The sequence below is a fragment of the Arachis ipaensis genome, chromosome B4 (assembly GCF_059453495.1).
Source record: "Arachis ipaensis isolate K30076 ecotype BB chromosome B4, ASM5945349v1, whole genome shotgun sequence".
In the NCBI taxonomy this organism is placed as follows: Eukaryota; Viridiplantae; Streptophyta; class Magnoliopsida; order Fabales; family Fabaceae; genus Arachis; species Arachis ipaensis.
Window position 1 is genome coordinate 119100054 of NC_142439.1, and position 27268 is coordinate 119127321.

A 27268-nucleotide genomic window follows, 5' to 3' on the forward strand; every position below is an offset into this window, starting at 1 on the left:
GAGTTTGTACGTAACTGTGACAGTTGCCAAAGAGCTGGTAATCTGCCTCATGGTTACGCCATGCCTCAACAAGGAATCTTGGAAATTGAGTTGTTTGACGTATGGGGAATTGACTTCATGGGACCTTTCCCACCATCATTCTCAAACACTTATATTCTGGTGGCAGTTGACTATGTATCAAAATGGGTTGAGGCCATTGCCACACCCACCAATGATACTAAAACAGTGCTGAAGTTCTTCCAGAAACATATCTTTAGCAGGTTTGGTGTCCCTAGAGTACTAATCAGTGATGGAGGCACTCACTTCTGCAACAAACAGCTTTACTCTGCCATGGTTCGGTATGGGATTCGCCACAAGGTGGCGACTCCATATCATCCACAGACTAATGGACAAGCTGAAGTCTCTAATAGAGAGCTAAAAAGAATCCTAGAACGGACTGTAAGTACCCGTAGAAAGGATTGGGCAAGAAGCTTGGATGATGCTCTGTGGGCTTACAGAACAGCATTCAAGACCCCTATAGGGACCTCTCCATACCAACTTGTGTATGGTAAGGCATGTCACCTGCCCGTGAAACTGGAACATAAAGCCTACTGGGCAACCAGATTCCTAAACTTTGATGCCAAATTGGCAGGAGAAAAAAGATTGCTCCAGCTAAATGAGCTAGAGGAATTCAGATTCACTGCTTTCGAAAATGCCAAGCTTTATAAAGAGAAATAAAAAAAGTGGCATGACAGAAAGCTGTCATCTAGAATCTTTGAACCAGGACAGAAAGTTCTACTGTTTAACTCTAGACTCAGGCTATTCCCCGGGAAATTGAAATCCCGGTGGAGGGGACCATACGTGATTACAAGTGTATCACCATATGGTTATGTGGAGCTTCAAGATATTAATCCTGATAAGAAGTTCATTGTCAATGGATAGAGAATCAAGCACTATCTTGAAGGCAACGTTGAGCAAGAGTGCTCAAGGCTGAAGCTAGATTAAAAGCTCAGCAAGGTCCAGCTAAAGACAATAAAGAAGCGCTTGCTGGGAGGCAACCCAGCCATGGGGCATCAAACCTCGAAGCATTTTTCCCTATTTCTATTTTTATTTTTATTTGTTTATATAAAGTTCATTGATCCTAAGGTAAAGAGTCAATTATATAAGTTTACAGGGTTACAGAAGGATTCTGCATACAAAACAGAGAAAAAGAGCTCACTGGCAAGAAAACGCCAGTAAGACTCTGTTTTGGGCGTTCAACGCCCAAAATAAGCATCCACTGGGCGTTGAACGCCAGTAAGGATAGCCATCTGGGCGTTAAACGCCAGATTTACAGCGTCCTGGGCGTTCAGAAAAAACGCCCAGTGACAAAGGAGTTCCTGGCATTCAACGCCAGAATGAGGCAGCAGCTGGGCGTTGAACGCGCAGGACAGGCAGCATTTGGGCGTTGAACGTCCAAAACATGCAGCGTTTGGGCGTTCAAACACCAGGATGGTGGGGAGGAGGTAAATTCATTTTTTCTTCATATTTTTCATTTTAATTTTGATTTTCATGTTTCAATTCATGATTTTTTTACATGAACATGTTAAGAACCCTGATTTCTAAAATTTCCAATTTCCAAAAATCCTACTTTAAAAATATCAAATGTATCTTAATCCATAAGCACCAATCCTCTTTTCAAATTCAATCCAACTCTTTTCAAATCTTTTCTAAAAACAAATCTATCTTTTTCACTCTAAAATCTTTTCAACTAATCAATATCTTTTTCAAATCTCCACATTATCTTTTTCAAAATCTAGATTTATCTTTTTCAAAAATTTTTCATATCTTTTTTTAACTATATCCTCTCTTATTATATCTTCTATCTTATCTTTTCCAAATCAATCTTTTTTATCATATCTTTTCTAAAATTTTCGAACCCACCCCCTTCCCTTTAAATATGGGTTCGGCCTTTCCCCCCTCCATCATCAATTGCACCTAGCTCTCCTTCTATCTCTCTCCTTTCTTTTCTTTTGCTTGAGGACAAGCAAACCTCTAAGTTTGGTGTGTTTATCCGTGATCACTAAAATCATGGCTCCTAAGGGAAAACAACCCACTTCAAGAGGCAAGAAAGAGAGCGCTCCAAAACCACTTTGGAATCAAGGGAAGTTCTTATCTAAAGAACATTCAGACCATTATTACAAAATAATGGGTCTGAGATCAGTGATCCCGGAAGTTAGATTCGATCTGAAAGAAGATGAATATCCCGAGATCCAGGAGCAAATTCGAATCAGGAACTGGGAAGTCATAGCTAATCCTGAAACGAAAGTGGGGAGGAACATGGTCCAGGAGTTCTATGCTAATATGTGGCAAACAGACAAGCAGAAACTATCTGGGACTGCTTTCTATGACTATCGGACCGTGGTCAGAGGAAAGATTGTTCATACCCACCCTGACAGGATCAGGGAGATCTTAAAGCTACCTCAGCTGAAAGATGATCCAGACTCCTTCAACAGGAGAATGATGAGAACAGACAAGGGCCTGGACAAGATTCTAGAGGATATATGTATCCCTGGAGCCAGGTGGACCACCAAATCAACTCAAAAGAGAAGATCTCACACCAGTCGCCAGAGGATGGCTGGACTTCATTGGGCATTCTCTGCTGCCCACTAGCAACCATTCTGAAGTCACTATTAAAAGAGCAGTGATGATCCATTGCATCATGATGGGAAAAGAAGTGGAAGTTCATCAGCTGATCTCAGCTGAACTCTACAAAATTGCTAACAAAAATTCTAAAGAGACCAGGTTGGCTTATCCAAGCGTGATTTCTCTGCTCCGCAAGGACGTTGGAGTAAGGATGGGAATAACTGAGTATATCTCAGTTGAGAAACCAATCACCAAAGCATCAATGGAAAAACAACAAGCACAAGATGATCCCATCAAGAAGAAAACACAGGAATTTCTCCCAGAAATCCCTCAATCTGAATACTGGGAGTATCTTGAGACGTCTGTTACCAAGATACGGGAAGCTATGGAACAAATAATAAAAGAACAAAAGGAACACAGTCAAATTCTTACCTATATGTTTAAAGAACAAGAGGAGCAAGGGCGTGACTTAAGGGAATTGAAGTGCCAGAAGTTATCTCTTGAAGGACCAAGCACCCCACAGATCAGAGGAACATCCACTTCCCAGAACAAAGGTTGTTAAATTCCAATTTTTTCTTTAACTCTGTGATAGTGTCATTATAGAAGTTTACCTTAGGAGTCATATAGTAGTAATTAGTATCTATTTTGATTTTATCTCCAATTAAGTTATAATTTATTTTTCTCATCATCAGCAAACATGAATAAGATAGTAGATCTTTTGAATAAGAGGAAATAAAATTTCGAGTTTTTAATAAGAAAAATTCTAATTAGTTACATGTGGTGGCAATGCTTTCTGTCTTCTGAATGAATGCTTGAACAGTGCATATGTCTTTTGAATTTGTTGTTTAAGACTGTTAAATATGTTGGCTCTTGAAAGAATGATGAACATGAGACATGTTATTGACAATCTAAAAAATTATAAAAATGATTCTTGAAGCAAGAAAAAGCAGCAAAGAACAAAGCTTGAAAAAAAAAAAAAAGAAGCAAGCAGAAAAAGCCAATAACCCTTAAAACCAAAAGGCAAGGGTAATAAAAAGGATCCCAAGGCTTTGAGCATCAGTGGATAGGAGGGCCTAAAGGGAATAAAATCCTGGCCTAAGCGGCTAAACCAAGCTGTCCCTAACCATGTGCTTGTGGCGTGAAGGTGTCAAGTGAAAACTTGAGACTGAGCGGTTAAAGTCAAGGTCCAAAGCATAAAGAAGAGTGTGCTTAAGAACTCTGGACACCTCTAATTGGGAACTTTAGCAAAGCTGAGTCACAATCTAAAAGGTTCACCCAATTATGTGTCTGTGGCATTTATGTATTCAGTGGTAATACTGGAAAACAAAGTTCTTAGGGCCACGGCCAAGACTCATAAAATAGTTGTGTTCAAGAATCATCATACTGAAATAGGAGAATCAATAACACTATCTGAATTCTGAGTTCCTATAGATGCCAATCACTTTGAGCTTCAATGGATAAAGTGAGATGCCAAAACTGTTCGGAAGCAAAAAGCTACTAGTCCCGCTCATCCAATTAGAATCTGAGCTTCACTCAAAAACTCTGAGATATTATTGCTTCTTGACCTATTAGTCTTCTATTTTATTTGTCTAGTTGCTTGAGGACAAGCAACAGTTTAAGTTTGGTGTTGTGATGAGCAGAGATTTTATACGCTTTTTGGTGTTAATTTTATATAGTTTTTAGTATATTCTAGTTAGTTTTTAGTTTATTTTCATTAGTTTTTAGGAAAAATTCATATTTCTGGACTTTACTATGAGTTGTGTGTTTTTCTGTAATTTCAGGTATTTTTCTGGCGAGTAAATTACCAATTCCGTCCTCAAATTATCAAAACGCTGACAAAAATAACCTCCACTTTTGTTAACGACAAAAATACACCTAAAATATTAAAAAATGCTACAAAAATACCCGACTGTAAATAAAAATGAGTAAATTACCAATTCCGTCCTCAAATTATCAAAACGCTGACAAAAATAACCTCCACTTTTGTTAACGACAAAAATACACCTAAAATATTAAAAAATGCTACAAAAATACTCGACTGTAAATAAAAATCTATTCCGTTAATAGAGTTAGCTGAGCTGTCAAACGGATTCTGTTACACCCCTTCCTCTGCTTCTCCTTTATTCTCCCTCACTCCCTCCCTCCCCAAACCTCCCAGAAAGACCTTACACCTCACCCTCTTCACTCTCACTCTAAATCTATGGCTGCTGCCTTCCGATCTTCTCTATCTCACGCTCTCACACCTCACTCCCCGCTTGTTTTTTTCTTCTCCCTTCTTCTCACTTTCATTTCTCCAACACACAAAATAATTGCTCATCAACTCACGCCGTTGTCTCTTTGTCTTCAACGGCAGAACCTCGTTGTTGCCACTGTTGCATACGCGCTGCCCTTCTGTTGTCGTTAGAAGAGGATCTCACAATTCCTTGTCCTCTTCACTCTCTTAGCAGATCTCTCGATCTTTCCTCTCAGATTCTCCATCGCCGTCACTGCTTGCTCGCCGCCCCTCCATTGCTGTCAGAAACCTATCTTGCAGTGCCTTACTCTCCTCTCTCGCAGTAAGCCAACAGTGGATAGTCCCTCTCTCTAGGGCAGTGAGGAGCTCTCTCTTCAGCTTCTCTCTTTGTTATTCTTTCTCTTTAGATTCTATTTTTATTAGATTATTAAAAAAAATATAATGAAAATTGTAGAATTGCTGATTATGGATGATTATTACTAATTATGGCTGATTATTACTGTGGCTGAGATGAAGAGGGTGAGGCGTAAGGTCTATTCTGGGAGGTTTGGAAGAGGGAGGGAGTAACTGAGATATTGCTTATTGTTGTTGTAATTGCTTTAGGGAGTGAGGAGGACGGAAGGAGAGGACAGTATCACCGCAGGTTCCGTTGTTGAGGGGAGAGAGAAGCAGAACAACAAGGAGAGAAAAAGAGAGAGGCGGCGAGAGAGAAGAATCGAAGAAGGAGAAGTGGATAAGCAAAATGACAGAGCAAGACCATTGTCGTACTTGAGGAAGAGAAACCGTGGAAGAAGAGGCGACATCGTATTTCAGGAGAGAAATAATGAGGAAGATGTTGTTGCAGGAGCTTCAGCTAGGAAGATGATGTTGTTGTCGTTGTTGCAATTTCGGAGTGACTGAGATATGTTGTTGTTGTTGTTGTTGCAGCTTGCAGCAGCTTCTGAGAGGTTTGAGGGAGGAAAAGAGTGATAGCAGATGATGTTTATTTTTGTTGTAGTTGCATTGGGGAGGGAGGGAGTGAGGGAGAATGAAGAAAAAGCAGAGGAAGAGGTGTAACGGAATTCATTTGACAGCTCAGCCAATTCTGTTAACAGAATAGATTTTTATTTACTGTCGGGTATTTTTGTAGCGTTTTTCAATATTTTAAGTGTATTTCTGTCGTTAATAAAAGTGGAGGTTATTTTTGTCAGCGTTTTAGGAAATTGAGGGTGGAATTGGTAATTTACTTTTTTCTGGCTGAAATTGAGGGAGCTGAGCAAAAATCTGACTCAGGCTGAAAAAGGACTGCTGATGCTGTTGGATTCTGACCTCCCTGCACTCAAAGTGGATTTTCTGGAGCTACAGAACTCGAAATGGCACGCTTCCAATTGCATTGGAAAGTAGACATCCAGGGCTTTCCAGAAATATATAATAGTCCATACTTTGCTCAAGAATATATGACATAAACTGGCGTTCAACGCCAGTTCTCTGCCCAATTCTGGCGTCCAGCGCCAGAAAAGGATCAAAAGTTGGAGTTCAACGCCAGAAAAGGGTCCAAAACTGGCGTTGAACATCCAAAACAGTCTTATGCACGTGAATTGCTTAAGTCTCAGCCCCATCACACACCAAGTGGGCCCCAGAAGTGGATCTCTGCACCATCCATCATAGTTTACTCATTTTTTGTAAACTGAGGCTACTAGTTTAGTATTTAAACAACTTTTAGAGACTTATTTTGTACCTCATGACATTTCAGATCAAAACTTTGTATTTTTTGACGGCATGAGTCTCTAAACTCCATTGTTGGGGGTGAGGAGCTCTGCTGTGTCTCGAAGAATTAATGCAAGTATTTCTGTTTTCTATTCAACATGCGTGTTCCTATCTAAGATATTCATTCGCACTTCAACCTGAATGTGATAAACGTGACAATCATCATCATTACCTATGAACGTGTGCCTGACAACCACTTCCGTTCTACTTTAGATTGAATGAGTATCTCTTAGATCTCTTAATCAGAATCTTCGTGGTATAAGCTAGATTGATGGCGGCATTCATGAGAGTCCGGAAAGTCTAAACCTTGTCTGTGGTATTCCGAGTAGGACTCTGGGATTGAATGACTGTGACGTGCTTCAAACTCGTGAGTGCTGGGCGTAGTGACAGACGCAAAAGGATAGTAAATCCTATTCCAGTAAGATTGAGAACCTGCAGATGATTAGTCGTGCGGTGACAGCGCACTTGGACCCTTTTCACTAGAAGGATGGATGGTAGCCATTGACAACGGTGATCCACCAACACACAGCTTGCCATAGGAGGACGTGCGTGCGTGAATCAGAAACAGAGGGAAGCAGAATTTCTGAAGATAAAGCATCTCCAAAACTCCAACATATTTTCCATACTGCATAACAAGTAACCTTTAATCCATGCTCTCTTGTTTATTCGCAATTCAACTGATAAATATAGTTGACTTCCTGACTAAGAATTACAAGATAACCATAGATTGCTTCAAACCAACAATCTCCATGGGATTCGACCCTTACTCACGTAAGGTATTACTTGGACGACCCAGTGCACTTGCTGGTTAGTGGTACGCGTTGTGAAAAGTGTGATTCACAATTCGTGCACCAAGTTTTTGACTCGGAATCGTGATTACACTTTAATTATGTAAAATTCATTGCTCTTTCTTTCTCTGGCAATGGCGCCAAAAACATGATGCCAATACCATGGTTCACAACTCTGTGTAACTGACCAGCAAGTGCACTGGGTCGTCCAAGTAATAAACCTTACGTGAGTAAGGGTCGATCCCACGGAGATTGTTGGTATGAAGCAAGCTATGGTCACCTTGTAAATCTCAGTCAGGCGGATATAAGATGGATATGGAGTTTTCGAATATAATTAATAAATAAACAGAAAATAGGGATAGAGACACTTATGTAATTCATTGGTGAGAATTTCAGATAAGCGTATAGAGATGCTTTCGTTCCTCTAAATATCTGCTTTCCTGCTGTCTTCATCCAATCAGTCTTACTCCTTTCTATGGCTGGCTTTATGCAAGGGCATCACCGTTGTCAATGGCTACATCCCCTCCTCTTGTGAAAATGGTCCAAGATGCCCTGTCACGGCACGGCTAATCATCTGAGGTTCCCGATCATGCTGGAATAGGATTCACCCTCCTTTTGCGTCTGTCACTACGCCCAGCAATCGCGAGTTTGAAGCTCGTCACAGTTATTCAATCATTGAATCCTACTCGGAATACCACAGACAAGGTTTAGACTTTCCGGATTCTCTTGAATGCCGCCATCATTCTAGCTTACACCACAAAGATTCCGATTAAGAGATCTAAGAGACACTCATTCAATCTAATGTAGAACGGAAGTGGTTGTCAAGCACGCGTTCATAGGGAATGATGATGATTGTCACGTTCATCACATTCAGGTTGAAGTGCGAATGAATATCTTAGAAGTGAAATAAGATGAATTGAATAGAAAACAGTAGTACTTTGCATTAATCTTTGAGGAACAGCAGAGCTCCACACCTTAATCTATGGAGTGTAGAAACTCTACCGTTGAAAATACATAAGTGAAAGGTCCAGGCATGGCCGAGAGGCCAGCCCCCAAAACGTGATCACAGGATCAGAATACAATCCAGGATGATCCAAATATCTCTAATACAATAGTAAAAAGTCCTATTTATAATAAACTAGCTACTAGGGTTTACAGAAGTAAGTAATTGATGCATAAATCCACTTCCGGGGTCCACTTGGTGTGTGCTTGGGCTGAGCTTGAGTGTTGCACGTGTAGAGGTCCTTCTTGGAGTTGAACGCCAGCTTTTGTGCCAGTTTGGGCGTTGAACTCCACTTTGCAGCTTGTTTCTGGCGCTGAACGCCAGAATTGGGCAGAGAGCTGGCGTTGAACGCCAGTTTGCGTTGTCTAAACTCGGGCAAAGTATGGACTATTATATATTGCTGGAAAGCCCTGGATGTCTACTTTCTAACGCAATTAGAAGCGCGCCATTTTGAGTTTTGTAGCTCCAGAAAATCCATTTTGAGTGCAGGGAGGTCAGAATCCAACAGCATCAGCAGTACTTCTTCAACCTCTGAATCTGATTTTTGCTCAAGTCCCTCAATTTCAGCCAGAAAATACCTGAAATCACAGAAAAACACACAAACTCATAGTAAAGTCCAGAAATGTGAATTTAACATAAAAACTAATGAAAACATCCCTAAAAGTAACTAGATTCTACTGAAAACATACTAAAAACAATGCCAAAAAGCGTATAAATTATCCGCTCATCACAACACCAAACTTAAATTGTTGCTTGTTCCCAAGCAACTGAAAATCAAATAGGATAAAAAGAAGAGAATATACTATAAATTCCAAACTATCAACGAAACATAGCTCCAATCAGATGAGCGGGACTTATAGCTTTTTGCCTCTTGAATAGTTTTGGCATCTCACTTTATCCATTGAGGTTCAGAATGATTGGCATCTATAGGAACTCAGAGTTCAGATAATGTTATTGATTCTCCTAGTTCAGTATGATGATTCTTGAACACAGCTTCTTTATGAGTCTTGGTCGTGGCCCTAAGCACTTTGTTTTCCAGTATTACCACCGGATACATAAATGCCACAGACACATAATTGGGTGAACCTTTTCAGATTGTGACTTAGCTTTGCTAAAGTCCCCAATTAGAGGTGTCCAGGGTTCTTAAGCACACTCTTTTTTTTTTGCTTTGGACCTTGACTTTAACCGCTCAGTCTCAAGTTTTCACTTGACACCTACACGCCACAAGCACATGGTTAGGGACAGCTTGGTTTAGCAGCTTAGACCAGGATTTTATTCCTTTAGGTCCTCCTATCCACTGATGCTCAAAGCCTTGGGATCCTTTTTATTTGCCCTTGCCTTTTGGTTTTAAGGATTATTGGCTTTTTTCTGCTTGCTTTTTCTTTTTCTTTCTATTTTTTTTCGCCTATTTTTTTTTCTTTTTTTTTCTCTGCAAGCTTTGCTCTTTGCTGCTTTTTCTTGCTTCAAGAATCATTTTTATGATTTTTCAGATTATCAAATAACATATCTCCTTATCATCATTCTTTCAAGAGCCAACATATTTAACATTCTTAAACAACAACTTCAAAAGACATATGCACTGTTCAAGCATTCATTCAGAAAACAAGAAGCATTGTCACCACATCAATATAATTAAACTAAGTTCAAGGATAAATTCGAAACTCATGTACTTCTTGTTCTTTTGAATTAAAACATTTTTCATTTAAGAGAGGTGATGGATTCATAGGATATTCATAACTTTAAGACAAAGTTACTAAATACTAATGATCATGTAATTGAAGACACAAACATGGATAAGCACATAACATAGAAAACGAAAAAAAAGAAGAAATAAGAACAAGGAATGAATCCACCTTAGTGATGGTGGCGTTTCCTTCTTGAGGAACCAATTATGTCCTTGAGCTCTTCTATGTCTCTTCCTTGTCTTTGTTGCTCCTCCCTCATTGCTTTTTGATCTTCTCTAATTTCATGAAGGATGATGGAGTGTTCTTGATGTTCCACCCTTAATTATCCCATGTTGGCACTTAATTCTCCTAGGGAGGTGTTGATTTGCTCCCAATAATTTTGTGGAGGAAATTGCATTTGAGGCATCTCCGGGATCTCATGGTGATGAGCTTCCTGCGCCTCTTGAGCTCCATGAATGGGCTCTCTTGCTTGCTCCATCTTTTTCTTAGTGATGGGCTTGTCCTCTTTAATGAGGATATCTCCCTCTATGTCAATCCCAGCCGAATTGCATAGGTGGCAAATGAGGTGAGGAAAGGCTAACCTTGCCATAGTGGAGGACTTGTCAGCCACCTTGTAGAGTTCTTGAGGTATAATCTCATGAACTTCCACCTCTTCTCCAATCATGATGCTATGGATCATGATGGCCCGGTCTATAGTAACTTCAGACTGGTTGCTAGTGGGAATGATTGAGCATTGAATGAACTCCAACCATCCTCTAGCCACAGGCTTGAGGTCCAGTCTTCTTAGTTGAACCGGCTTGCCTTTGGAGTCAATCTTCCATTGAGCTCCTTCCACACATATGTCCATGAGGACTTGGTCCAACCTTTGATTAAAGTTGACCCTTCTAGTGTAGGGGCGCTCATCTCCTTGCATCATAGGCAAGTTAAACGCCAACCTCACATTTTCCAGACTAAAATCTAAGCATTTCCCCCGAACCATTGTAACATAGTTCTTTGGATTCGGGTTCTTACTTTGATCATGGTTCTTAGTGATCCATGCATTGGCATAGAACTCTTCAACCATTAGGATGCCGACTTGTTGGATGGGGTTTGTTAGAACTTCCCAACCTCTTCTTTGAATTTTATGTCGGATCTCCGGATACTCATTTCTTTTGAGTTTGAAAGGGACCTCGGGGATCACCTTCTTCTTGGCCACAACATCATAGAAGTGGTCTTGATGGGCTTTGGAGATGAACCTTTCCATCTCCCATGACTCGGAGGTGGAAGCTTTTGTCTTCCCTTTCCCTTTTCTAGAGGATTCTCCGGTCTTAGGTGCCATCAATGGTAATGGAAAAACAAAAAGCTTATGCTTTTACCACACCAAACTTAGAATATTGCTCGCCCTCGAACAAGAAAAGAAAGGATTAGTAGAAGAAGAAGAAGAAAATATGGACAAGAGGGGGGAGATGTGTTTCGTCCAAGAAGGGTATAGAGGGGTGTGTTGTGTGAAATTGAAGAAGAATGGAAGGCTTTATATAGGGGAGGGAGGAAGGGGTTAAGGTTCGGCCATTTAGGGTGGGTTTGGGTGGGAAATTGGTTTTGAATTTTTGAGGGGAGGTGGAGTTTATGAGGTAGGTTTATGGGGAAGAGTGGATGGATGTGAGTGGTGAAGAGGTGATGGGGAAGAGAGATTGAGGTGATTGGTGAAGGGTTTTGGGGAAGAGTGTTTATGGGGTTTTGTAAAGGAGGGGTGAGAAGAAGTGAGTGGAGGTAGGTGGGGATCCTGTGGGGCCCACAGATCCTGAGGTGATCCTGTGAGGTCCACAGATCCTGAGGTGTTCAAGGAATTACAACCTTACACCAAATTAGGCATGTAAAATGCCCTTGCACGCAACTCTGGGCGTTCAGCGCCAGGTTGGTGCCCATTTTGGGCGTTCAACGCCCATTTGTTGCCCTTTTCTGACGTTGAACGCCAAAACCATGCTTGTTCTGGGCGTTCAGCGCCAGCTTTTCTCCAGGATGCAGTTCTGGCGTCCAGCGCCCAGATGCTGCCCATTTTGGGCGTTCAGCGCCCAGACACTGCCCATTTTGGGCGTTCAGCGCCATAACCATGCTCTGTTCTGGCGTTGAACGCCAGACAGGTGCTTCCTCCAGGGTGTGATTTTTCCTCTGCTGTTTTTGATTCCATTTTCAATTTTTATATTTATTTTGTGACTCCACATGATCATGAAACTATAAAGACATATAACTAAGAAAAATATAGTTAGATAAATAAAAATTGGGTTGCCTCCCAACAAGCGCTTCTTTAATGTCAATAGCTTGACAGTGGGCTCTCATGGAGCCTCACAGATGTGCAGAGCTTTGTGGAGACCTCCCAACACCAAACTTAGAGTTTGGATATGGGGGTTTGACACTAAACTTAGAGTTTGGTTGTGGCCTCCCAACACCAAACTTAGAGTTTGACTGTGGGGGCTTTGGTTGACTCTGCTTTGAGAGAAGCTTTTTATGCTTCCTCTCCATGGAGGCAGAGAGAGATCCTTGAGTTGTAAACATAAGGTTGTCCTCATTCAATTGAAGGATCAATTCTCCTCTGTCCACATCAATCACAGCTCTTGCTGTGGCTAGGAAAGGTCTTCCTAGAATGATGGATTCATCCTCTTCCTTTCCAGTATCTAGGACTATGAAATCAGCAGGGATGTAAAGGCCTTCAACCTTTACTAACACATCCTCTACTTGTCCATAAGCCTGTTTTCTTGAGTTGTCTGCCATCTCTAATGAGATTTTAGCAGCTTGCACCCCATAGATTCCCAGTTTCTCTATTACAGAGAGGGGCATGAGGTTTATTCCTGAACCAAGGTCACACAGAGCTTTAAAGATCATGGTACCTATGGTACAAGGTATTAAGAACTTCCCAGAATTCTGTTTCTTCTAAGGCAATGTCAGTTGATCCAGATCACTTAGTTCATTGGTGAACAAGGGGGGTTCATCTTCCCAAGTATCAATGCCAAATAATTTGGCATTTAGCTTCATGATTGCACCAAAAAACTTGGCAGCTTGCACTTCAGTAACATCCTCATTCTCTTCAGAAGAGGAATACTCATCAGAGCTCATGAATGGCATAAGGAGGTTCAATGGAATCTCTATGGTCTCTAGATGGGCCTCAGAGTCCTTTGGTTCCTCAGAGGGAAGCTCCTTATTGATCACTGGACGTCTCAGGAGGTCTTCCTCCTTGGGATTCACGTCCTCTCCTTCCCTTACAGGTTCGGCCATGGTGCTTATGTCAATGGCCTTGCATTCTCCTTTTGGATTCTCTTCTGTATTGCTTGGGAGAGTACTAGGAGGGATTTCAGTGATCCTTTTACTCAGCTGGCCCACTTGTGCTTCCAAATTTCTAATGGAAGACCTTGTTTTATTCATGAAACTCACAGTGGCCTTAGATAGATCAGACACTAAATTTGCTAAGCTAGATGGATTCTGCTCAGAATTCTCTGTCTGTTGCTGAGTGGATGATGGAAAAGGCTTGCTATTGCTAAACCTGTTTCTTCCACCATTATTAAAGCCTTGTTGAGGCTTTTGATCCTTCCATGAGAAATTTGGATGATTTCTCCATGATAGATTATAGGTGTTTCCATAAGGTTCACCCATGTAATTTACCTCTGCTATTGCAGGGTTCTCAGGATCATAAGCTTCTTCTTCAGAAGATGCCTCTTGAGTACTGTTGGATGCAGCTTGCATTCCATTCAGATTCTAAGAAATCATATTGACTTGCTGAGTCAATATTTTGTTCTGAGCCAATATGGCATTCAGAGTATCAATTTCAAGAACTCCCTTCTTCATAGGCGTCCCATTACTCACAGGATTCCTTTCAGAAGTGTACATGAACTGGTTATTAGCAACCATGTCAATGAGTTCTTGAGCTTCTGCAGGCATTTTCTTTAGGTGAATGGATCCACCTGCAGAAGTATTCAATAACATCTTTGATAACTCAGATAAACCATCATAGAATATATCCAGGATGGTCCATTCTGAAAGCATGTCAGAAAGATACTTTTTGGTCAGCTGCTTGTATCTTTCCCAAGCTTCATAGAGGGATTCACCTTCTTTCTGTCTGAAGGTTTGAACATCAGCTCTAAGCTTGCTCAGCTTTTGAGGAGGAAAGAACTTGGCTAAGAAAGCCGTGACCAGCTTATCCCAGGAGTTCAGGCTATCTTTAGGTTGAGAGTCCAACCATATTCTAGCTCTGTCTCTTACAGCAAATGGGAAAAGTATGAGCCTGTAGACTTCAGAATCTACTCCATTAGTCTTAACAGTATCACAGATCTGCAAGAATTCAGTTAAGAACTGAAAAGGATCTTCAGATGGAAGTCCATGAAACTTGCAGTTCTGCTGCATCAGAGAAACTAGCTGAGGTTTCAGCTCAAAATTGTTTGCTCCAATGGTGGGAATGGAGATACTTCTTCCATGTAAATTGGAATTAGGTGCAGTAAAGTCACCAAGCATTCTCCTTGCATTATTGTTGTTGGGTTCGGCTGCCATCTCCTTTACTTGTTCGAAATTTTCAATAAGGTTGTCTCTGGATTGTTGTAATTTAGCTTCTCTTAGTTTCCTCTTCAGAGTCCTTTCAGGTTCTGGATCAGCTTCAACAAGAATGCCTTTTTCTTTGTTCCTGCTCATAAGAAAGAGAAGAGAACAAGAAAAGAAGAGGAATCCTCTATGTCACAGTAAAGAGGTTCCTTATTGTTAGTAGAAGAAGAAAAGGAATAGGGGTGAAAAAGAATGAAGAATCCAAACACAAAGGTGATGATAGGAGCAGAGATGTGAGATGAAGAGAAGTGTTAGTAGATGAATAAATAAATAGAAGGAGATGAGAGGAGGAGAGAATTTTCGAAAATAATTTTTGAAAAAGAGTTAGTGATTTTCGAAAATAGTTTTTGAAAAAGGTTAGTAGTTTTTCGAAAATTCAAATAAAAAAATAAAATAATTAGTTAATTAAAAAGAAATTTTGAAAAAGAGGGAGATATTTTCGAAAATTAGAGAGAGAGAGAGAGAGAGTTAGTTAGGTGGTTTTGAAAAAGATAAGAAACAAACAAAAAGTTAGTTAGTTAGTTGAAACAAATTTTGAAAATCAATTTTGAAAAGACAAGAAGATAAGAAGTTAGAAAGGATATTTTAAAATCAAATTTTTGAAAAAGATAAGATAAGAAGATATTTTTGAAAAGATATGGTTGAAATTAGTTTTGAAAAAGATTTGATTTTTGAAATCACAATTAATGACTTGATTCACAAGAAATCACAAGATATGATTCTAGAACTTAAAGTTTGAATCTTTCTTAACAAGCAAGTAACAAACTTGAAATTTTTGAATCAAAACATTAATTGTTAGAGAAAATGCCATTCCCCTCCCCTGAGAGATGTTAAAATGACACTTCCCTCCCCTCTATTTATAAAATATACATTTTCCTCCCTTATAACCTTTAAAAAACCCCTCTTTAATCCATTTTAAATTTTGTGTTAACAAATGTTAACTTTATTCATTTTTTTTAAAAACAAAATTATTTTTACAAAAATATCCTTTAGTAAAAAAATTTTTTTTTATTAAATTTTACTTACTAAAATATCTTTTAATAAATTATTTTTTTATTAATTAAATTATATTTTTACTAAAATATTTTTAAAAAATTAATAATTAAATTATTTTTTCTAATATACCCTTCAATAATTTTTTAATTATTAAATTGTGATTTTACCAAAATTTTTGTTAATAATTATTTTTATATTTTACTATTATTTTAATATTAAATAAAAAATCTTACCACTGCTAATATGTATAACAATTAATATTGATAAATAATTTGTTTCATAAAACTATTGAAATTTATTAACAACTTTATCAAAATTTAAAAACAAGTCGAGATGAATAAATCCCAAATTTAAAAAATTCACATCTCATTCCTTCACATCCCTACAAAGTAAGTTTCTTAATCTAAATAAAGAGCATTGTGCATAATAGAATATGTTTTCATGTTGGTGTATTGTCCCTTGTACAAGCTGCAATCTCCAATACCTAACTCTTGAAACTTCTAAATACTCATTGAATTGTCAAATTTAAAGAATTCCTTCTAAGAAGTTTATCTTTCCTAATATCCTGCAACATCAAATAAATAGTACATTTTAATTTTTTGCTTTTACAAAAGCTATTAATAAACATATATTTGTTGTAAAGTTAGATAAATCTAACCCTTTTTATTTGTTTGGCTTGTAGTTGTGACTTTGCTTTGGCCTGTGCTGAAGCATGTTGTTGAGTTTGTTTTATCATTGAAGTTTGTGATTCACTTGCTGAAATTTTCTGTAATTTGAAAAGGTAAAAAAATACATTTGTATATATAAAGTGTGTGTCAAATTGTATTTATTTAAGAATAGAATAGTAGAATATCTGTTTTGCTTTCTTGGCTCTTATTGGAGCCCTTTGACAGCTTTTTTTATTGTGTCCTAAATCTTTACAATTAGAACATCTAACTGTTGAAATTCTCCTTGCATTTGATGGTGCATCTTCATCTTTTTCCCTTATCCTACTTTTTCTTGGCCTCCCCGGAAGTCTACGCAATGGTGGTGGAAGCACATCTGTATCATCCAAAGTATCCAGATCTGGTAAGGGACTGTGTAGTCCAGAATAAGCTATGATGTACTTATCTTTGTGGTAATATGCATCACAATAATTCTCCACTTTTCCCCGTATGTAAATAATGGCCGCCGCACCATGTTTGTATGGCAACCCACTTATTTGCCATGCTTTGCATTCACATGTATGCAATACTAAATTCACAGGGAATCTTGTAAAACCATCATATACTTCATATCGATGTCCACCAGCAGGTTTTACTTTGCAATATCTTGCATCTTCAGTAGTTTTATTTATTTCAGTTGCAATTCTTGGTCCAACATTATATGACCAAGATGCAGTAGAAGAAAACTGTGTGTAGAATCTCATCATGATTTTGACTCTTAGCCCATCCACTAATTTCAACACACTCATGCTTCTCAAGTTGTCTATCCAAGCATTAAACGACTCACATACATTATTAGTAATATGTGGACTTTTATGATTTGTGTAAAATGCATGTGTAGACCAAGTGTGTAATGGGATATCCATCAAATATTGGTAGGCATCATTATCAAATATTTTCATCTTTTCCATTTTCTTTTTAAAAAGAAATTCATTTAGAGCTTTGACAGCCATCCAAAAAAGATCTTGTAAGATCAATAATGGATATTTTGCTTTGAAATTATTCAACAAATGCTTACTACAATGTCTATGCCATGAATTTGGAAAGTACTCAGAAACTGCACGTGTCAATCCCTGACATTAAATAGAAACAAATTAAAATAAATTATTAACAATGAATAATATGTCAAAATAATACAAATTAAAATATATTACCTTTTGTCTATCACTCATTATTGTGTAACAATCATTTTGAAAGTACGATTTTCCTCTTCCAATGTCATTTGATCATAGTACTCCAATCTTACTATGCTCCCCCCCTGTTTTTTTTCTAGTAACAAATTAGCAAACTTAACTATTTTCTTATAACTTAAAGCATGAGAACCTTCAACTTCTTCCCTTCCTTTTCTTCTGGCCCTATATAATTGCTTAGGATGGGCTTCAACTCCAAACTTGGTAATCAATTCATTAGACATGAGTTCATAGCTCATATTTGGATCAGCATTTAAAGATTGTTTTAACTTTTTTGCTATCCATGTAGAATTAGCATTTCTCTTTTCAAATTTTCTAATACAAGTATGCCTTGGCTCATAACTCTTGATCATAAAAGCAATACCATCCGGAGAAGGAGAAGCATGAATCCTCCAAGGACAACCTTCAGAAGCACAAATGGCAGTCACTCTTGCTTTCTCATTTTTCACTCTTATTATATCAAAATTCTCTTGAATTATGTAATCTCTCAATACACTCCTGAACTCATGTACGTCAACAAATATCATAAACTTTTCTAGACTAATCTTTTCATTATCTTCAACATCAAATCTTTTCATTATCTCACCTTCATTCTCTATGTTAACTTCTACTTCACCTTCTTCCTCTGAAGTGTAGTCATCTTCATTCCACTCCTCATTATCCAAATAACTCTCTACGCATTGATCCTTATTAACATCATATTCTTCATCACTATCGGTAAATAATTGTTCGATAGGGGGTTCAGTTCCATCGTACTCATTAACACTAGATATAGCTTCAATATTGGTAGACATTTTCCTAATATGAAAAAAAAATTGGCGTAATTAATAATGAATAACTATAACAGAAACAAAGAAATGACGAAGAAAAGGATTTAGGGATAGCAAAAATGAAGGGTTTAGGGATATATCCAAAATTGCCAATGATATGAATTTTTTTTTGTAAATTAATTGAGTTTGAGAAAATGATGTCAAACCTTATTACTTGAATTGATAATAACGGCGATGATTACACAAAGCTATGCAGTAATGGCAGCACCTAGGTAGCGATGGCAGAGACAACCAAAGGAAATTGAAGAGATTGAAAGAGAAATAGCGCTGGAATGCGACTGTGAGGGAATTGGAATCCTAACTCAGAAATTGAGTTTAGTTAGTAAATAAATATAAAGGGATAGTATGGTAAATTAGAATTTTAATTTTATTGAATAAAATATTTAATTTTTTTAAATGAAATATTCTGTTAACATTTTTAACTAAATGGATTAAACTGTACATTTTACAAATAGAGGGGAGGGGGGTGTCATTTTAGTATCTCTCAGGGGAGGAGAGTGTCATTTTCCCTAATTGTTATTGTTATTTTCGAAAATTTGATATAAAAATAAGAAAAAGATTTTTGAAAATTTTTTGGAATTTTCGAAAATAACTAAGAAATTTGAAAAAGATTTGATTTTTGAAAAAAAGATTTTGAAAAAGATAAGATTTTTAAAATGAAAATTTGATTTGACTCATAAAAACAACTTGATTTTAAAATTTTTTGAAAAAGTCAAATCTAATTTTCGAAATTTTAAGAGAGAAAAAGGGAAAGATATTTTTTTTATTTTTGAATTTTTATGATGAGAGAGAAAAACAAGAAAAATGATGCAATGCATGAGATTTTTAGATCAAAACAATGAATGCATGCAAGAATGCTATGAATGTCAAGATGAACACCAAGAACACTTTGAAGATCATGATGAACATCAAGAACATATTTTTGAAAATTTTTTTAATGCAAAGAAAACATGCAAGACACCAAACTTAGAATTCTTTAATGCTTAGACATAAAGAATTTAGGAATGCATATGAAAAACAAGAAAAGACACAAAACATGCAAATGCAAAGATCAAACAAGAAGACTTACCAAGAACAACTTGAAGATCATGAAGAACACCATGAATGCATGAATTTTTTTTTGAAAAGAAAACAAAAAGAAAATTACCTAATCTGAGCAACAAGATGAACCGTCAGTTGTCCAAACTCGAACAATCCCCGGCAACGGCGCCAAAAACTTGGTGTTGTTGCCGGATCAAACTTGGCACTGATGTTACCGGACCAAAAGCTTGCCGAAAACTCGAACAATCCCCGGCAACGGTGCCAAAAACGTGATGCCAATACCAAGGTTCACAACTCCGTGTAACTGACCAGCAAGTGCACTGGGTCGTCCAAGTAATAAACCTTACGTGAGTAAGGGTCGATCCCACGGAGATTGTTGGTATAAAGCAAGCTATGGTCACCTTGTAAATCTCAGTCAGGCGGATATAAGATGGATATGGAGTTTTCGAATATAATTAATAAATAAACAGAAAATAGGGATAGAGACACTTATGTAATTCATTGGTGAGAATTTCAGATAAGCATATATAGATGCTTTCGTTCCTCTAAATCTCTGCTTTCCTGCTGTCTTCATCCAATCAGTCTTACTCCTTTCTATGGCTGGCTTTATGCAAGGGCATCACCGTTGTCAATGGCTACATCCCCTCCTCTTGTGAAAATGGTCCAAGATGCCCTGTCACGGCACGGCTAATCATCTGAGGTTCCCGATCATGCTGGAATAGGATTCACCCTCCTTTTGCGTCTGTCACTACGCCCAGCAATCGCGAGTTTGAAGCTCGTCACAGTCATTCAATCATTGAATCCTACTCGGAATACCACAGACAAGGTTTAGACTTTCCGGATTCTCTTGAATGCCGCCATCATTCTAGCTTACACCACGAAGATTCCGATTAAGAGATCTAAGAGACACTCATTCAATCTAATGTAGAACGGAAGTGGTTGTCAGGCACGCGTTCATAGGGAATGATGATGATTGTCACGTTCATCACATTCAGGTTGAAGTGAGAATGAATATCTTAGAAGCGAAATAAGATGAATTGAATAGAAAACAGTAGTACTTTGCATTAATCTTTGAGGAACAGCAGAGCTCCACACCTTAATCTATGGAGTGTAGAAACTTTACCGTTGAAAATACATAAGTGAAAGATCCAGGCATGGCCGAGAGGCCAGCCCCCAAAACGTGATCACAGGATCAGAATACAATCCAGGATGATCCAAAGATCTCTAATACAATAGTAAAACGTCCTATTTATAATAAACTAGCTACTAGGGTTTACAGAAGTAAGTAATTGATGCATAAATCCACTTCCGGGGCCCATTTGGTGTGTGCTTGGGCTGAGCTTGAGTGTTGCACGTGTAGAGGTCCTTCTTGGAGTTGAACGCCAGCTTTTGTGCCAGTTTGGGCGTTGGACTCCACTTTGCAGCTTGTTTCTGGCGCTGAACACCAGAATTGGGCAGAGAGCTGGCGTTGAACGCCAGTTTGCGTCATCTAAACTCAGGCAAAGTATGGACTATTATATATTGCTGGAAAGCCCTGGATATCTAATTTCCAACGCAATTGGAAGCGCGCCATTTTGAGTTCTATAGCTCCAGAAAATCCATTTTTAGTGCAGGGAGGTCAGAATCCAACAGCATCAGCAGTCCTTCTTCAACCTCTGAATCTGATTTTTGCTCAAGTCCCTCAATTTCAGCCAGAAAATACCTGAAATCATGGAAAAACACACAAACTCATAGTAAAGTCTAGAAATGTGAATTTAACATAAAAACTAATGAAAACATCCCTAAAAGTAACTAGATCTACTGAAAACATACTAAAAATAATGCCAAAAAGCGTATAAATTATCCGCTCATCAGTTAACTTAGTTAACGTGGAAGCTAACGTGAATAAGGGAATGATAAGCCAATGTTAGTGACACTCACCTTTGTCACTAACGTTGGAGATGGCTAGCATTGCTACGTTAGAAGCCGCGTTAATCTAGTTAACGTGGACACTAACGTGGGAAATAGGGGCACATTGGAACGTTAGTGACAAAGGTAAGTGTCACTAACGTTCTCGAAGGATTGGCAAGCTAAAGTTAAGAGCCACGTTAACTAAGTTAACGTGGACTCTAACGTAATGAAGGGGGAGGCTTCTCAACGTTATTGGGAAAGGTAAGTCCCAATAACGTGTGCGAAGAACCAAGAGGCAACGTTAGTGGTAATGTTTGTGCCACTAACGTTGAGGTTAACGTGGCTCATACTTGGGTGAGGAACGTTAGTGAAAAAGGTGATTGTCACTAACGTTCTCGAACCACACTTTCACTTAACGTTAACACCACTAACGTCCTGAGCCAAGGTCCCTGCCCACTTCACATTTTCTCTCTGCAAGTAAAGCTAAGCCCAAAGAAGAAGAGAACTGCTTCAAACTCAAGATCCAAAGGCCCATACCCAAGACTTGAAGAGGCAACTAGAAGATCAGAAGAGTAGTATATATAGGAGTAGCTTTGAATTAGTTTAGAGAGCTGGAAACTTTAGGGAGCCTTTGGCATAGAACTACTCTCTGTATTACTTTCTCTACACTTCTAGTCTTTCTTTCATCATGTATTCTCCATCTTTGTTTTCATTTTCCAGAGCTATGAACAACTAAACCCCTTTCATTGGGTTAGGGAGCTCTGTTGTAATTTGATGGATCAATATTAGTTTTCATTCTTCTTCTTCTATCTTTTCTCTTGATTTTACTAGAAAGCTTTCGATCTTCATCCAATTGGATAGTTATCTTGGAAAAGAAGCTATTCAAACTTGGATCTCTTCTGAACCTTGAAAGAGGAATGAAGAGATCATGCTATAAATGCTTTCTCATGCTGGACCAAATTGGGTTTGGATGGATATGTGACTATAATCCTTCCAACACTTGGTTTGGGAAATGCATGTGGTATAATCAGTGACCATACTTCATCTCTTCTCATGAGCAATTGACCAAGGAATTGGCTATTGATCAAGATTTGAGAGATTGAATTGCAAGGAATTGTAATTCGATCACTTAAGATTTCCAAGGAGATCAATGAATGCATTGATTGAGGAAGAGATGAAAATGAACTTGATCCGGAGAATGCAACATCTCCCGAGCCCAATGAACTCCCCATTTCTGATCTTACCCATTCTCTTTAATTTCTGTCGTTTACTTTTATGAGCAATTACCCCATTCCCATTTAAGATTCTGCAATTTACTTTACGCCATTTACATTCAGCTCTTTATTTCTAGCATTTACTATTTCTGCTATTTACTTTCTTGCCATTTAATTTTCTGCAATTCTCAACTCAAATTCTAGTTCGCTTAACTAGAACATTCCTCTAATTAAAGTTGCTTGATCAATCAATCTCTGTGGGATTCGACCTCACTCTATTGTGAGTTTTTACTTGACGACGAATTCGGTACACTTGCCGAAGGAAATTTGTTATGAGATAAGTTTTTCGCGCATCAAGTTTATGGCGCCGTTGCCGGGGATTGATTTTGAATCAACAATGACTAAATTGGAGGATAACTAGATTGAGCATTTTTAGTTTGTTTGATTTAATTTTCTGTTTGAGTAATTTACTTTCAGTTTTAGTTAATTTCTCCCTTCCCCCTACTTTTTCATTTTTCTTTGTTATTTACAATTCAGTTCACTAACCCACTAACTGTTTGATATATTGCATCACTCACACTAACAGTAATTCTGACAGAATACTTTCTGTATTTATTTTCCTTGCTCGTGCTTCGTTGGTTGTATGACAGGGAGAAGAAGCGGGGCTTCAACTTCCTTTGATTCTGAACCTGAGAGGACCTTCTTTAGATTAAGGAGGGAAGCCAGAGAAAAACGTGTAGTTGGTGCTGAGGAAGAAGAGGAATACTTCGAACCAAACATGGAAGAAAACATGGAAAACCATCATGAAGAAGAGGCTTATAACCATCGCGGAGGAGGTCGAGCAAATCATGCTGGGGAGGATAGAAGAGTTTTAGGCTCTTACATCAATCCAAACCCAGAAAACTGTGGAAGTAGCATTCAAAAGCCAACCATCCATGCCAACAATTTTGAACTAAAACCACAGCTCATCACCCTTGTTCAGAACAATTGTTCGTTCGGAGGAGGTGTCCAAGAAGACCCCAATCAACATCTAACCACCTTCCTGAGAATATGTGACACAGTGAAGTCTAATGGTGTTCATCCTGACACCTATAAACTGCTCTTATTTCCATTCTCACTCAAGAATAAGGCAGCCAAGTGGCTGGAGTCTTTCTCGAAGGAGAGCTTGACAACTTGGGAAGATGTGGTAAACAAATTCTTAGCAAGATTCTACCCCCCTCAACGAATCAATAGGCTGAGAGCTAAGGTCCAAACTTTCAGGCAACAAGATGGTGAGACTCTTTATGAAGCATGGGAGAGGTTTAAGGACCTGACAAGGAGATGTCCACCAGACATGTTCAACGAATGGGTGCAGCTGCACATCTTCTATGAAGGCCTGTCATATGAATCAAAGAAGGCTGTAGACCATTCATCAGGAGGATTTTTGAACAAGAAGAAGACCATTGAGGAAGCCATAGATGTCATTGAAACAGTAGCAGAGAATGATTATTTCTATGCTTCTGAACGAGGAAACACTAGAGGAGTAATGGAGCTAAATAATGTAGATGCTCTGCTGGCCCAAAATAAGCTCATTACCAAGCAGCTGGTTGACCTCACCAAGAAGATGGAGAGGAACCAAGTAGCAGCAATCACCACTTCATCAACAACCCAAGAAGGAGTGAATGAAGAAGCCGAGGGTAGTCAGGAGCAAGCCAACTACATTGGGAATTCACCTAGGCAAAACCATGATCCATACTCCAAGACCTACAACCCTGGTTGGAGGAACCACCCAAACTTTGGGTGGGAAAATCAACAAGACCAAGGCCTAGATCAAAGACGTCCAAACCCCAACAACAATGCAGCTCACCAACATTTCACACAGAGAACATATCAACACAACCTTAACAACACCTCTCCACAACCATATCAAAACCAAAATAACTTACCTCATCCTTCCACCTCTAATCCCAATCTACCATCATTTGATGACAGACTCTCAAGGATTGATACTCTACTTGAAGGCATAGGCAAAGAGATTCAAGACAGTAAAGTGTTTCGAGAAGAAGTGATGTCCAATATGCAGAATTAGGATGCTGCCATCAAGAAACTTGAGACACAAATTGGCTACTTATTCAAGCAAATTCCCAACCACAACCTTTGCAGCAATACTAACTCAACCCAAAGGGAGGAGTGTCAGGCTATCACCCTTCGAAGTGGGAAGGAACTGAAGGAAACCTCCCAGAAACCACAAGAAAAGGACTCAAATAAAGAGGAAGAAGAGCATGATGGAGTTCGAGTTCCCACTTTGAGTTCACAAAAAGGGGAAGGAGTGCTGAAGCCAGAAATCCCAAGAGTCCCATACCCTCAGCAATTGAAGAAGAAGGGGGATGACAACCAGTTTTCGAGATTTTTAGAAATCTTTAAGAAACTACAAATCAACATACCCTTTGCTGAAGCAATAGAACAAATGCCACTCTACGCCAAGTTTTTAAAGGAGCTAATGACCAAGAAGAGAAGCTGGAAGAACAACGAGACTGTGATACTAATCGAAGAATGTAGTGCTATCATTCAGCACAAACTGCCCCAGAAATTAAAGGATCCCGGGAGTTTCCAGATCCCTTGTATTATAGGGGAGATCACAGTGGAGAAAGCTCTATGTGACTTCTTGGGAGCCAGCATAAATCTGATGTCAGTAGCTATGATGAGAAAGATGAAGATTGAGGAGGCTAAACCAACAAAGATGGCCCTACAATTGGTAGATCGATCGTTCAAGTTCCCGCATGGCGTCGTAGAAGATTTGCTAGTGAAAGTGGGAGATTTTATCTTCCCAGCAGACTTTGTAGTGCTGGACATACAGGAGGAGGCCAAGGCTTCCATCATCCTGGGAAGGCCGTTCTTGGCGACTGTTGGAGCTGTCATTGATGTACAAAAAGGAGATCTCACCTTGAGATTACACAATGAAAAGATGACGTTCAATGTGTTCAAGGCCATGAGTTACCCACCAGAATAATTGGGAGAATGTATGAGGTTGGACTCACTTGAAAATGCAGTGCAGGAAAGTTTTGAAGAAGAAGAACCTGAAGGTTTAATAGAGGAGGAGTCAACGTTTAGTGAAGAGGTTGCAACAGCAGAGATTCATGTACAAGGTGCACTAAAGGAAGAGAACGAAAAGTCAGAAGAACCCAAACTTGAACTCAAAGCACTGCCACCCACTCTCAAATATGCATACTTAGGAGAAAATGAAAATTATTCAGTGATCATAAGCTCATGCCTAAGCCAAGATCAAGAGGATGAACTGCTCAAAGTACTGCGAAAGCACAAAGATGCCATTGGTTGGACTCTAGCTGACCTGAAAGGGATAAGTTCGGCCATATGCATGCACAAGATACTGCTGGAAGATGATGCCAAACCATCCATTCAATCCCAAAGGAGGTTGAACCCAATCATGAAGGAAGTGGTACGGAAAGAAGTTATGAAGTTATGGCAGGGAGGGGTAATCTACCTGATCTCAGACAGCCCCTGGGTTAGCCCTATGCATGTCGTCCCAAAAAAGGGAGGAATCACTGTAGTTCCCAATGAGAAGAACGAACTGATTCCTACAAGGACCGTCACAGGATGGCGGATGTGCATAGACTATCGGAAACTCAATGAGGCTACACGAAAGGACCATTTCCCCCTCCCATTTATGGATCAGATGTTGGAAAGACTCGCAGGACACGCATATTACTGTTTTCTTGATGGTTATTCAGGATATAACTAAATAGTGGTTGATCCCAGAGACCAAGAGAAAACCTCATTCACTAGCCCATATGGAGTGTTTGCCTACAGGCGCATGCCATTTGGGCTGTTTAATGCGCCTGCGACTTTCCAACGCTACATGCTTTCTATCTTTTCAGATATGATAGAAAAATTCATTGAAGTTTTTATGGATGATTTCTCAGTATTCGGAGATTCCTTTCCTAGTTGCCTACATCACCTCACCTTGGTATTGAAAAAATGCCAAGAGACCAATCTGGTCTTAAACTGGGAGAAATGTCACTTTATAGTGACAGGAGGAATAGTCCTTGGTCACAAGGTTTCTAACCAAGGCATTGAGGTTGACAGAGCTAAAGTGGAACTTATTGAAAAAATGCCTCCACCCAGTGATGTCAAGGCAATTAGGAGCTTTTTAGGGCATGCTGGCTTTTACAGAAGATTTATTAAAGATTTTTCAAAGATAGCCAAGCCCTTAAGTAATCTCCTTGTATCTGATACACCATTTATCTTTGATGAATCATGCATGCTAGCATTTGAAAATTTGAAAATAAGGTTGTCCTCTGCACCTATCATTTCCCCACCTGATTGGAACTTGCCATTTGAATTGATGTGTGATGCATCTGATTTTACAGTTGGGGCAGTGTTAGGACAGAGGAAAGATAACTTAGTCCATGTGATATACTATGCTAGCAAAGTCCTCAATGATACTCAAAGAAATTATACCACCATTGAAAAGGAGTTGCTAGCAATAGTTTTTGCATTTGACAAGTTTAGATCATACCTCATCGGTGCTAAAGTGATTGTTTTCACAGATCATACAGCACTTAAATACTTGTTTGCCAAGCAAGAATCAAAACCAAGACTAATAAGATGGATCTTATTGTTGCAAGAATTCAATATTGAAATCAGAGACAAGAAAGGAGTAGATCACCTATCCAGAATCCCACATGAGGAAAGTGGAACACAAGATACAAGTGTGAACGAGTTCTTCCCTGATGAGCAGTTGATGACAGTTCACAAAGCACCATGGTTCGCAGACATTGCCA

The 27268-nt window shown here is 38.9% G+C and overlaps 1 protein-coding gene across 1 annotated transcript; it reads right to left on the reverse strand.

Moving 5' to 3' along the window:
- Positions 1–16126: 16126 nt before the first annotated feature.
- Positions 16127–17494, reverse strand: LOC107636893 (uncharacterized). The gene is made up of 4 exons (XM_016340364.1): positions 17477–17494; positions 16556–17395; positions 16277–16384; positions 16127–16183 (listed from the first exon to the last, which is right to left on the reverse strand). The coding sequence occupies exons 1-4, from the start codon at positions 17492–17494 to the stop codon at positions 16127–16129; spliced, it is 1023 nt and encodes a 340-aa protein (XP_016195850.1).
- Positions 17495–27268: the final 9774 nt, after the last annotated feature.

Bases quoted from the DNA above. Each gene is read 5' to 3' on its own strand.
- LOC107636893 (XM_016340364.1), bottom strand. The intron at 16,385-16,555 runs GTTAGATGTTCT...TTCAAATTACAG, and splicing joins ATGCAAGGAGAATTTCAACA to AAAATTTCAGCAAGTGAATC. The intron at 16,184-16,276 runs GTTAGATTTATC...TTGATGTTGCAG, and splicing joins AAGCCAAACAAATAAAAAGG to GATATTAGGAAAGATAAACT.